General features: G+C 40.0%; 1 protein-coding gene across 5 annotated transcripts in view; it reads left to right on the forward strand.

Annotated features, from left to right (window-relative positions):
• Positions 1 to 8,402, forward strand: part of si:dkey-222b8.1 (uncharacterized protein LOC560317 homolog) — a 35,559-nt gene extending 27,157 nt beyond the window's left edge. For all 5 annotated transcript variants that reach the window (XM_037093730.1, XM_037093728.1, XM_037093726.1 and 2 more), the window contains exons 9-13: positions 162 to 215; positions 1,679 to 1,862; positions 2,604 to 2,772; positions 3,041 to 3,179; positions 3,800 to 8,402. In XM_037093730.1, the coding sequence (XP_036949625.1) occupies positions 162 to 215; positions 1,679 to 1,862; positions 2,604 to 2,772; positions 3,041 to 3,179; positions 3,800 to 4,011 (758 nt within the window). In that variant the 3' untranslated portion in view covers positions 4,012 to 8,402. The remainder of the gene's footprint in view (positions 1 to 161; positions 216 to 1,678; positions 1,863 to 2,603; positions 2,773 to 3,040; positions 3,180 to 3,799) is intronic.
• Positions 8,403 to 12,899: the final 4,497 nt, after the last annotated feature.

Raw genomic sequence — 12,899 nt, forward strand, 5'->3', positions numbered from 1 at the left:
TCCAAGACTAAACAACACCCTTCACACTGCTTCTTGTTATGTATTTTGATATCGAAGCTCTTGTGTGATTTGTGTCATTTTTAGACATCAGTTTCAGCTGGCAAAATGTTGCTTTGCTTTTTTCTGCCTCAAACTAATCTTCTTCTCCCTCTGCTTTTCAGGGTCCCAGCATCATGGCTCAACCTCTTTCCCTCCTTCTGTGTCTAATCATCCAGGTTAGCTTTCATCAGTATTTCCTGGTTGTCTTTGTTGACAGTGATCAGGTTGACAGTTGGTAGGGCTTAAATGAGGATGGTAGAGCATGTTCACTGTAGTAACCAAGGTTTATGATTTATGTGTATTTATTTATTAATGCTGTATCAGGTCTTCAATTCTGGGATTTCTATGTTTATGTTTTTATGTGTTATTTTAAAGTGTGTGATAAAATGATAATTTTTAAGTTTTTTAAGACAATCCGACTATACAGCTACGAGACAAAAACAAAATGATAATCTGTCAGTATTGTCAGGTGATCATTCGTATCAATATTGCCTATGTATGCAATACAGACAGTGTCTGTTGTATAGGTATAGCATGTATGAATTTTGGGCCAAATTCATCTTTTCATCGCCTGTGATGGAGGACCCCATTGATAACCTGTCATCATGACAGCGGGCTTGTAGATACGTTGTCCAGTAGCTCCCTAAAATTTTCATCTTTTTTTTTGCCACTATTACTGAAACACCCATTGCTTGTGACAGGAACACCCTCATCAGTTTTGGAAAGGGAAGTGGAGGGTTTGGATTAAATGCAGCAGACCTTGAGACTATTGATAACTAGCCAGACCAGCTGGACCAAACTGCATGTGACGCATTCAACCTTTGTAAAGAGATGGGAACAGAGCTAAGCTAACTCAACTTGTAGCATGGGCTATTCCTCTACACAGCCTCATTCTGGCTAATGCCCAGTCGCAAGACAATATAATGAATGAAATAAGACTCAGGCACAACCAGCAACAGGAAACCAGAGATTGCTTTATCCATCACAACATCCTGGGACATATTGAATGACTCATCAGTGTGTAGTCACAGTGAAGGTTTTTTTTTTTTTTTTTAACTATAGCTAAAATCCTGACACAGTTTAGTGAAAAAAAACAAACAAAAAACAGCTCTAAATAAAACGTCAGCCTAATTCACACTTTTCTTGAATCTTGCAACATCACAATAATCAGACTGAAAAGGTTACATGCATGGTCTGAATGGTGATAAATGTGTACCAGTGCACCATGTGTAACAGTACATGGTACTCTCTGTACTTATTTCCCTCTGTGGAGTTTTATATGTTTGGAATTCTGTGTGGAATGTGGTGCAAGTACATTGTTCATGTGTACGGTTTATACTTTTGGCCCCAGTTGCAAACTATATAGCACTAATCTTGCAGAGTGGTGTGCAGAGAACCCCTCAAATACATATGCAATGATGAGAGACACATACTGCAAACACGCAGTAAATGAAATGCCTCCTGCCAATCTTTCAGTATTGTCAGGTGAAATGCTGTTAACATCTGTTACATAAATACGTGTTTGTAAAAGTGTACATGACATCTGCGCCTGAAAACGGTCATAATGGCCACAGTAAATCTGACCCAGAATTTTGTTAATTGTCAGTGCATCACACAGTTTGTTCTGTTTTAATTGCAGGACCGGAGTTTTGGTGCTCTATCTCCTACTTTGAAATGGATGTTCAGGTGGGTGAGATGTTCAAGGTGCCCTCCAGCTGCCCTGTGGTGACTGTGGATGGTTATGTTGATCCCTCAGGAGGCGATCGCTTCTGCCTTGGCCAGCTGAGTAACGTCCACCGCACAGATGCCAGTGAGAGAGCCAGGTGTGTAGATGAAGACAAACACTGCCTTTTAAATGGATTAAACATAGCATCTGTCTTTTTTATGAGAAATATCTTGAGTAGAAAAGGAAACAACTTTATTTCACTATGTGTCTATACATTAATTCTGTTATTCTCTGAATGACTCTTTTAAGTCCTCTGACTGTCTCAGCTGGGATGCATTGGTTGGGATAGCATAATAGTCAGTCAATAATGTTGACTGGTTTGACAGATGTTTCTATGTTGGTCTGTGGAAAATTGTTGTTGAGGCATAAGTGTCATAACAGAACAATATGCAGCCAGTGCTGCTGTTGCTCCACTCTTGGTAGCTGTTTCTGAATCAGAATCTAATCGTGATGTGCCCTTAAATTACCACCCCTATCTGTTACGTATCATGCATTTTTAAGTGGGAATACTGAAATCATCCAGCTGTTTTTGTTGGTATATGGCATATACCTGTGAATCACACAGACTAAATCACCGTTACACATCTCTGTCAGCCCCAATCTGAAAACCCTGATCTTAGCAAGAGGTGTGCTCTGGCTCCAGAATGGTGGAATGAACTACCTTCAGAAATCAGGATGGCAATGTCATGGCAAGTCGTCCGCAAACCTGACATACACCCTTTTGATATGAGGAGGTGCTAGTGATTCCTGAGGTGTTAGTTATTCACAAGTTTAAAAAAAAATCAGCACTAATATTTCCACCTTTGCTCATCCTGGTGTTTTTTCCTGCGTGTTCCAGGTTACACATAGGTAAAGGCGTGCAACTGGAGTGTCGTGGTGAGGGTGATGTCTGGATGCGCTGTATGAGTGACCACGCCGTGTTTGTACAGAGCTACTACCTCGACAGAGAGGCAGGTAGAGCACCAGGTGATGCTGTGCACAAGATCTACCCTGGAGCCTACATCAAGGTCTGAATCTGGTTCATTAATCACATTTCTTACACACACATAGATATTCTCTATTTTTAGGCTATTTACCTATTTGGTTTATTTAAGAACAAAAGTCACACAAACATACCCAAGAAATGAGTCACAGTTCCATTTGAAATGAACTGAATGAATTGTATGGACTGTATTTTGTAGTGTGTTTAGTGTTTACAAACCATGCCTGTTCATATCGTGTGTCCAGCAGCGGTGTTATACTTTAGTAATGATTATTGCTTCTGTGCTTGGTCAGGTGTTTGACCTGCGGCAGTGCCACAGACAGATGCAGCAGCAGGCGGCGACAGCTCAGGCTGCAGCTGCTGCACAAGCAGCTGCTGTGGCTGGAAATATTCCTGGTCCAGGTAGCGTCGGAGGCATCGCACCTGCAGTTAGTAAGTGTTGTTGAGACCTTGGTCCTTTGACATTAACAACATACAGCAGAAGCCAATTTTTAATGTATAGTGAAGTGTTTAAGGTTCAAGGTAGAATTTAATTTCATTCTTTCCATAAACAATCCTTAATAAAAGCACACAAAATATGACACAAAAAGACCAGCACAAAGACAGTAAAGTACAAAGTACTAAAACTTCCTGATCCATAATGCAAATTCCCAGTCTACCTCTGGCTCATGTTTGGTCACCAGAAAATAAAATGGATGAAATAAAACTTCCTAGCAAGAGATAGATGTGCCAACATCTTTACATGGACCTGTATCCATCACAACATCCCAGATCAAGCTATTTCACTGGGTAGAATTATTTCAGAGCCAGTAGACCGCAGGACTCCTGTCCTTATTTATTTGTCCTATCAGATGTTTCCCTGCTACTTCTGTCTATTTCGTCTTATGGGTTTGGGTATGTCAGTTCTCCAAAGTCAGTGTTAGTAGGTGTTTGAACAAACCTTTCTGCGTGATTAGTGGAGGACTGACTGATGACTTTGTCTGTGTTCTAATAGTGAGCGCCATCAACTGTCATTTCTCATGATACTATGTTACTCTCTTGTTCACTGACAGGTCTGTCTGCAGCAGCGGGGATCGGTGTGGACGACCTGAGGCGACTGTGTATCCTTCGGCTCAGCTTTGTGAAGGGGTGGGGCCCTGACTACCCTCGGCAGAGCATCAAACACACGCCCTGCTGGGTGGAGGTTCACCTGCACCGTGCTCTGCAGCTTCTGGATGAGGTGTTGCACACTATGCCTTTGGCAGACCCAGGGCCAGCTAATTGAGGACTAAGACCATGTTCAAATTGCAATCTGGATTCTATGAATGTTTGGGAATTTTTGCTTCAGGCCAAATATGCTTTCTAATTGATACACAAAGCAAATCAATCAAAAAGAAAAACAAAAAGCTAAACAACCAGTAACACATAATGCTTGTAACAATCAATGCACACATCACACTGTCTCAAAGACAACACACACACACACACGCACACACACACACACACACACACACACACACACACACACACACACACACACACACACACACGCACCCACACACACACATACACACTGTAACCAAAAGGTCTGTAGCAACACAGACATAAAAGTGCTGATGTCTTGGGATATTTCTATTGCTTTACTCTCTACAATCTAAACTCAAACACAAGGGAACCAGGTCTCTGAAGGTTAGGATTTTGAGTGAATAAGTCCTAAAGACATTTGTATGCACTGTAGAAATCCAGGGATGTGTTTCAGAAATCCAGTTCCTTATTATGCAATTTGGATTTCTTCGAATTGTAGAAGTGTTCTGCACACTCAGTCATGGAATACATACAGACATGTAGAAATCGTGCACGATTCAGCTGCAGAGGCAGCTGAACGCCTGGAGGTTATTCCAGGAGTTTAAAACACTCCTACAGACAGATAACTGCATACCTCTGAAACATGCTGTCAGTAAATATACACTGAACACAAACAATGTTACAGTTCAATTTACGTCTTATCAACTGATGTAGAAGTGTGGATCAAGGAAACCAGTGTTACGTCATCTCTGTGCTTGTACTGTGTTCTTCAGTGTATGTTGATCTAAACTCGAACTGTTAGCATTGATAGCTGGTTATAGCCCTCATATTAAGCTCAGCTCAAGCTGTATTATTTTTGTACCAAAAGACTAAAACGCCAAAAACATTTAGCTTTAAAGTAGTGTTGTTGTTTGTAATGAAACAGTGCTACCCTGTATGTAACCAAATGGTTGGTGTCAATCACCAAAGCCAGAATACCTCATAAAAGCAGTGCAAAGTCTGATTTTTCCACTAAAACATACACACTTTCTTCATCACCAAATCAGAAAGTGCTCATACCCTCTGATAGGATCCTGACTACAACATGCTATTTATTTAGGTTTATTATGTACCATGATGTAACGTGTACTGGCAGTACAAGTAAGTGTAGTATGTGTTGATGTGGAACATTGGTTATACAGCAAACTGAGACTTAGAGTAACTTCTAATGGTTAATGGAAAACAATCATCAGCCACGCCAGAGACAGAAACCTGAATACATTTATTGTCAGACCAAACATCAGGCTGCCACCTGAGCTTGTGACACCAGTGCCTTTCTATTCTCTGGTCTGACCAGTTGGGATGTCACATTTAACAGTTTATTTGAACTCTGGGATGTTCTCCCCAATACTTCTAGATCCTTGTGTTTGGCCATGAAGCAACAGCTGGATTGAAAACAATTACTTGAGTCTGGGCAGGGGGCCGTGTGGCTCTCTGTGATTGTACAGTTTAATGATAACATAGCTGATCACACAGCATAGCTCCTGTCGTCAACCTTTATTTATGCTCACTTGGCTCATGACTTTGTTATCTTAAAATAGGGATTTGGGACTGTATTCACAAAGTGTCTTATCTTAAGAAATGCAAACATTCCCAAGCAAAGAGTTTCCTCATGTAAGAATTTGTCATAAGGCTGCTCAGAGATGTTTCTACGGATTGGATTAGGTTGAATTGTGCAACGCATTACTGCATTAATCAGAAAAGATTAAATTAGATTAGATGAAAGTCCTTTCCTGCTTGTATTATTATAACAGCTAACAAATCACACACATCATAAAACATACAACAAACTATAACTGCTGCAAAGAAACAATTCATTTAGTTTTAGCTGAGTTATACTCCACAATTCCAGTGTGTTTCAGACTTTAAATCAACTGTCAGCTTTTCATGATGAGTACTTAGAGGATCGTATTAGTGCTTCATTCAAAAACTAGAATAGTCCCCTTTAATTCAGTCAGACCTAATACAATATCAAAGCTGTATCGCTCTATATTTTAAACCACCTATAACTACTTAACCATGATTTAACATCAGCAGATCTGGGATCTGCATCAAATTGTACTCAGCTATATCCACCACCTAAATACACCTGATTTTATCATCAAGATCCATGCTTAGAATTTAAACACATTTTTAAAAAACGAAGTATCTCACAATGGCGTCATAGATAGTATAGCTGACAGGAAGATGACAGGAAACAGGATGAGAGAGAGGGGGAGTGACACGCAGCAAAGGGCCCCAGGCCGGGACTCGAACCCAGGGCTGCTGCAGTGAGGACAAAGCCTCTGTACATGGGATGCACGCTCTATCAGCTGAGCTAAATGGTGTCAAGGTTTGACAAGTTTTTTTGACGGGTCATTAAATGTTAACATTGAGCTAGTCCATCTTAAAAACATCCTGAGTTGCAACATTGAAAGAGTCAAGAGTTGCTATAATCACTCCTCCTGCCCACACAAGCCATGAAGTGATATCTTTGTGGAGTGATTCTAAATAAAAGATGGATAAACACAAGGAGTGACTAGGACTCCTTAAACATGCTTATGGCATATGCTTATTGTGTAGGAGAGACTTGAGAAAACCAAAGGTTTTCCCTGATTCACAGCTTGGACAAATATACCACTGTTTACGTGTACATGCCTTTAGTTTCAGTGATTCACACCGAAGGAGGATACACACCAGAGTTCAAATAAACGGCTCCAAACAGACTTTTTGTGCACTGGGTCTTAGGTCTGTAGCTAAGTGTACCATGTAGAGAGAGACCTGCTCTCCTGCTGCACAGAGCAGACTAAATAAAAGGGTACAATATAATCATTATCTAAAGGTACAGTATACTGGGAATATTGTTTGTTCTTCTAGATCCAAATGTGAATAACTGTACAAACTCATATATCAGAGGAGCCAGGATTTGTTAAGTAAGAGATGTAGTTTGCCTATGTCAGGAAACTGAGAAATCATCTGATTCAGCTGCTTTACAAAGATCACCCATTAACATATGCATATTTGTGATTTGTGCCTTTTGTTGTCAACACTAGATGCACCAACACTGGATTGTCAGACAGACAAGTTTGTCTGTGTACACATGAAGACTCATGTTGCACATTGTGTTTTGGTTTTCGGCTGTTCAAACTCTTTTGATGGTATTCCATGGTTCCCTCAGGTATCTGTGTAGCTCATTGAAGATATCATGTGTCAAACTGCTTTATAGAGATAGAAAAGTATTAAGAAAGCACTCTCATACCTGAGTAGTATTATTTATTGCCTTAGTCTTTGTGTATGAGTGTATAATATGAATGTGTATGCTTGGCACTATTTTAATCTTAGCATGGACAACACAAATAGATGTCATATTTATCTGTTCTCCTTCAGGGAAGTACAATTGTTCAAGAAGGGTTCTCACATAATGAGCAAACTTATAATCATCATTATCATCATCAGATTATTCAAGCTCTCTACAATCAGATCACATCACATCGCCTCCATTATGTGTCCAGATATACTTTGCAGTTATCACATTTATGTTGCTGCTGTCTATTTGTGCAACGCTGGTGATATAAAATGTGCTGAAAAATCCAGACCCTCTTAAAAGTAGGAGGCAGGTCTCCCCAGGGGGGCAACAGGCATTTTTGAGGGAGGGTCAGTGAATCAAAGTGGAAAAAAAATACTGCATTAGTTATTATATCAGTTACAATATAGAATAGCCTAAACATGTGTGAGTTGATTAAAGAGATAGTTCAGAGTTACAGTAGTCTCTGATGACTTTACTGTTTTTCCTACTTTCCCAGAGTCAGAAATAAATTCATGTCTGAGGATATTTGGGTTGTCTGAATACTAGGCTATCTTGGCTCAGTTGTTGAGTGTCCATGGGATCAAATAACAGTAATGATCCCATAGGCATCCAGCATGTAAACTAAGTAAGGGTGGGGGCACCATTTTCAAAGCTTTGTTTGATGTGAGGCCCACAGTTTCACACTAGCAGTTAATTCATTGGAAATGTACATACGGAACATTGTGTCCATTTCCCTCGTTATTTGAACCAATTCGCACAGGTCTTTCTAGGAAACATCTTGGGAACTGCAGACTGGTTAAACAAAGCATCCCAGTTTTTCCAGGCCCAAGGCTGACTTCTTCAAGATTTCAGATATAGATTTACTGTCCTAAAGACAGCATTGTCAGGTCCACCTCAAATCTTTTGAGTCCACATAAAATGTGAAACTCAGCTTCCCCACACAGTGGTTGATGAATATATTGGTAGTCATGTCTGTTGTTTGGTAGTATGAGTTGTCTATTTACCAGTATAAAAACACATTGTAATAAAAACACTTAATGATTATAGAAATAGTCTGACTGATTTAATGAAATAATTTCGCCGGGTGGTGTTGATGGTTGTTGTGAAAACACGTGGTGAAAGTCTGCATTGCTCAGAACCTTGCGAAACAATTCTTTTTGCATGGATCAAAGTAAATGCATAAAGAGGAAACGTGTTAACACATTGTAAACAGAGACAATTCCCTCATAAAATACAGTAACATTACATTTCATGTATGCGATAAAGATGGTGTACAGGTCATGTGTTCGATGTCAGCATGTAGAAACAAACGCAGGATCCCCCCGTGAAATCATCACATAAAATGAAACCTGCTCTGGACTCAAGTTACATAGTCACAAGAGATGGACCACATCGCAATTGCGCCTTTTTTGCAGCATTTCAAGCAGTACCCACTTAACCCTCTGATCTCCTTTTGCTCTTGTCTTTTTTGCCAGAACCAAAATCATTAAACATTGCTTTGAGCACACTCAGAAAAGCTTTCGAGCCATTACTTCATCCAGTTACATCATTTATCGTCTTACCCAATCTGGAGGATGAAATTAGCATCCCGATTGGAGGAAGATGTCTTTGGAAGAAAATCTCCAAAGTTTCCACCAGCTCTGATGGCAGGCTCGGCAAGAAAGGCCAAAAACCTCTCCACCCCCTCTGTGTTCGAGACTCCACTTTTAGGAATTCAAAAGCAAATGATACTGTCCACAGTTAGAGGGCACTCATTCAAAATGCAACAGGCTTGTTGCCAAGCAACTGAGGTCACATCTGGTCTTGCCCACCAAACCTCATCGGAGACGACACTGGACGAAGACAAACATGAGTGGACAAAAAAGAAAACTGGACCAAGAAAATTGTGTCCTCCAGGCAAGATAGGAGACAGACTATCTTTTTGCTGAATTCAAAGGCAAGCCTATGTGCTACTCAAGGATTTCAACTTGAGTCGGCACTACAACACCACGCATAAAGGCAAATACAACAAGTACAGTGGTGCGGCCTGAGCCACCATTATCACAGACCTCAGAGGAAAAATCCACCGACAGCAGAGCTTTTTTACCAAAGCTTCGACCACACATGACTCCACTCTCAAGGCATCTTATGCCAGCCCTTTTTACACAGTGTCGCTGCAAGTCGTGTCGGTCATACTGATGACTGACTCAATTTAATAAAAAGAAATTTCCCACAAAGCAACGTTACATGACCAAACAACAGTAACATAGTTATTGTAACTGTCTTTGGCAAGTTATATAAGGAAAAAAAATACCACAGAAATAAGTGGAGAAGCGTCTGTCCTCCCACCCATCCTATCAACTATTCGTCACATTTGTGCCTGAAAAACAGCGTCTGTCACCGGCAAAAAACTTTTACTCACCAAGTGTTTGTGATGAAAATAATTCACTGCAGTGGTCAGCACTCTGAAGCAAAACTTCAGTGAACTTTCCCCCAGAAAACAGCCTCCGTCCCCATGCGTGAGACGGACAGCGTCTAGTTTACTGATGGCAATCATTTCTCCCTCGCTCCCTGCCACCAGATTTTGGTCTGGTCACTCTGGCTCCAGTTTTTTTTTTTTTTTTTCCAACCTCAGGGAGCCTCAGCTAGCACTACATCCGTTGAGTTGTTTTGGTATTACTAAAACAAATCTGTTTCAGGCTTAACTCCCAATAGCTCAACCAAATCAACCTGATCTCTTACCTACTCTTCACCCCGTGCTGCACCAGACACCAACTTTTCTTCCTCATGGGGAGATGAAGCCACGATTTTTTTTCTGCAACTCTCACAACTAGTGCAATATAATGATATTTGGTCACATATGCCCATTCTGTGATCATCGTAAATTTAGTACTGGTGGACAGCCTGGGCCTGTGCTCCAGTCATCCTCAAAATCCTCGTCACCCGCCTTGTACTGCAGATTTGCTGTCAGTCTGCAGCATTGCTCGTGTTGCTCAAACCTCAGAAGCCTTGCTCTCCTAGGATGCTCAGAATATCATCGTCAGTCCTTAACTTCACCCCTTGCCAGCATGCCTTCATTTCCAACTCCAGCTCAAAACTAATCAATCAGGTCAGCTCACTCCCATCTTTTCCTTCATTTTGAGACCCTTGCACACTGCTTGCAATTTCACATTATCCAGATGTTTCTTCATGATCTGAACCACCACCTTAGCCTCCAGGAACGACATACCCAAATACCCAATATTAAACCATGGACTGTTGGTGGAGTTTTCGGGTCTGTCGTTCCCAGGTGCTGTGATGGATTGGCATCTGAAGCTTCCCCATGACGCAAGACAGCAAACAGAACTACAAACGAGCATCATGCTTTGCACATGGTCATTTTCATAAAGGAACTGTTAACCGCATCTTGATGATGTTATGGTCCTTGCTAGGATATGGTGTCTAGTTGGGCTTAGGAGCAGTAACACACCTCAACTGCCACTTTTCCTGCATTCCTATAAATCCGGGTTAACTGTTTCCTCCAATTTCACTCTTGTATTGTCGAGTTTTGCATCCCACCATTGGTTTGTCGCAGCTCGTACAGGTCCCTAGTTTCTCTCACATCAGTGATGCATTCTGGGCATGATATAGACAGTTGTTGCTGTGAGACGTAACTTCAGTATTGATATATAGTAGTGCGCACAGAGTTACACAGCAAGCTCTGTTTCTCTGGTTGTCCTTGTGATGTTATTTTTTGGGGGAGAAAATAAATTGATTTCCTACCTGTTTCATTCTAAAAATCTAAAAACTGTTGATTATTTTCAATTAAAGTAATAATCCATTGTACATTTTTGATTGAATAAAACACCTCTCTGTGGGCTTTAAAGTTGGTTTTGAGGTTTCTGGCTCTGAGGATTGCAGCTGTAGTCACAAAAGAATCTTCTGCATAAAGACCAGTCCAATAAAGTGCAGTGCATATAGTGGATGAACATTTCCAAAAGGGGTTACATGCATCTTCAATATCTCACCCTGCTTCCTGGATTGCGTTTTTCTTTTTTCATTAGTTCTCATTTTATTTTTAAATACGTACCTCACCTTTTATTTCAGTTACAGCACTTCCTGCTGTGTCCTGCCTGTATGATTGCCTTCCCTGCCCTGATTAGTTTCACCAGTCCTTCATCAGTGCCATTTCTTCTGTGTACCTTGCGTCAAGCTTTAGTGGTTTGTTCTTTTAGTATTTTTTGATCTTTTGATTTGTTTGGCTGTTTCGACCGTTTCTCATGTTTTGACGTTGGCCTGCCTCACCATCATGTAAGCCTTTTTGTACCATTTATTTAATTTTATGTTTTTGCATTAAATTGTTGAATTCCTCAGTTGCTGTCTCTGGTGTCTGCATTTGAGTCCAATTCTTGAGTTCTTTGTTACCCTGCTTGCGCAATTGTGACAGTGTTTTTGATGTGTGTACACTCCATTTCAGTGCGCTGTGGCCCAACTATTCATAACAGCGAGTGCCAGGAAAAGTATTTTAATGGACTGTAGTTTGTCAGCCAGTGGTAGGACCCAAGTAATTGTCAGATGACCAAAAATAAACAGCAGTGTCAACCTACAGGACCAAAGCTTGTCTAGATGATGTATGATTTCAGCAAACTGAGGACTTATTAAAGTCTTTTTCTTGCACATATTGGAGGAGCATTAAGGGTGGTCAAATTCCAGACAGGGTGTATTGGAAACTGACAGATGTTACTATCTTATCCTATTTGAAAAGAACAAAAACACAATCACAATACCAACTAAATATGCATTTAGTTGTGTACAAACAAACCTATAAATCATCCCATTCAGAAAACATGAAACATCAACATTGGAAATATTTGCTAATCAGTTTAATTGAAATAATTTCCCAGTCTGGGATCATTAAAGTAATTCTATTCTATTTCAATAATTTAGCTATATGAGAAAATTATTTTAATTTTGTAATTATTTTAGCGTAAAGGTGTGCTGCTCGTACTGTTGATGTTATATTCAAATAAACTAAACTAATGGAATTGTTATATTCACCCAGACTTTGTTGATGATGTGTTGTTACTAGTTTATGATTTAATTTAATCTCTTTTCAGAGAGCTGTCAAATAGCTCTGACACGCCACATTGACACCAGTTCCACATGTCTGCTTCACTTTATCAATCCTGTTATTGTCTGAATGTTTGATTTTTTTTCATCTACTAAATTGATGTTATGAATATAAGTGCACTTTTATGTATAAACATAAAAAGCATTATGTAATATTCACATTGGTTCAGTCCCTCACTTCATTGCTTGCTCCTCTGAAACCAAACCTCCAGGCCTGACATGTAAACACACATACTGTATGTTAGTATAACTGTTAAGCACTGTAGAGCAAAAATAAATGAAACATCTAAATCATACTGACCACTAAGGAAGGACAAATATTGTTAAACTACAGATATATAGAAATAAATAATGGAAGTAGATACAGTCATAGACATGCAGTACAGGCATTTTCCTGGAAGTGATTTCATTTTTTTTTTTGCATTTGAGATTCCAAACATTGTTGATCTTATGAG

Source organism: Acanthopagrus latus, chromosome 3 (genome assembly GCF_904848185.1).
Source record: "Acanthopagrus latus isolate v.2019 chromosome 3, fAcaLat1.1, whole genome shotgun sequence".
NCBI lineage: Eukaryota > Metazoa > Chordata > Actinopteri > Spariformes > Sparidae > Acanthopagrus > Acanthopagrus latus.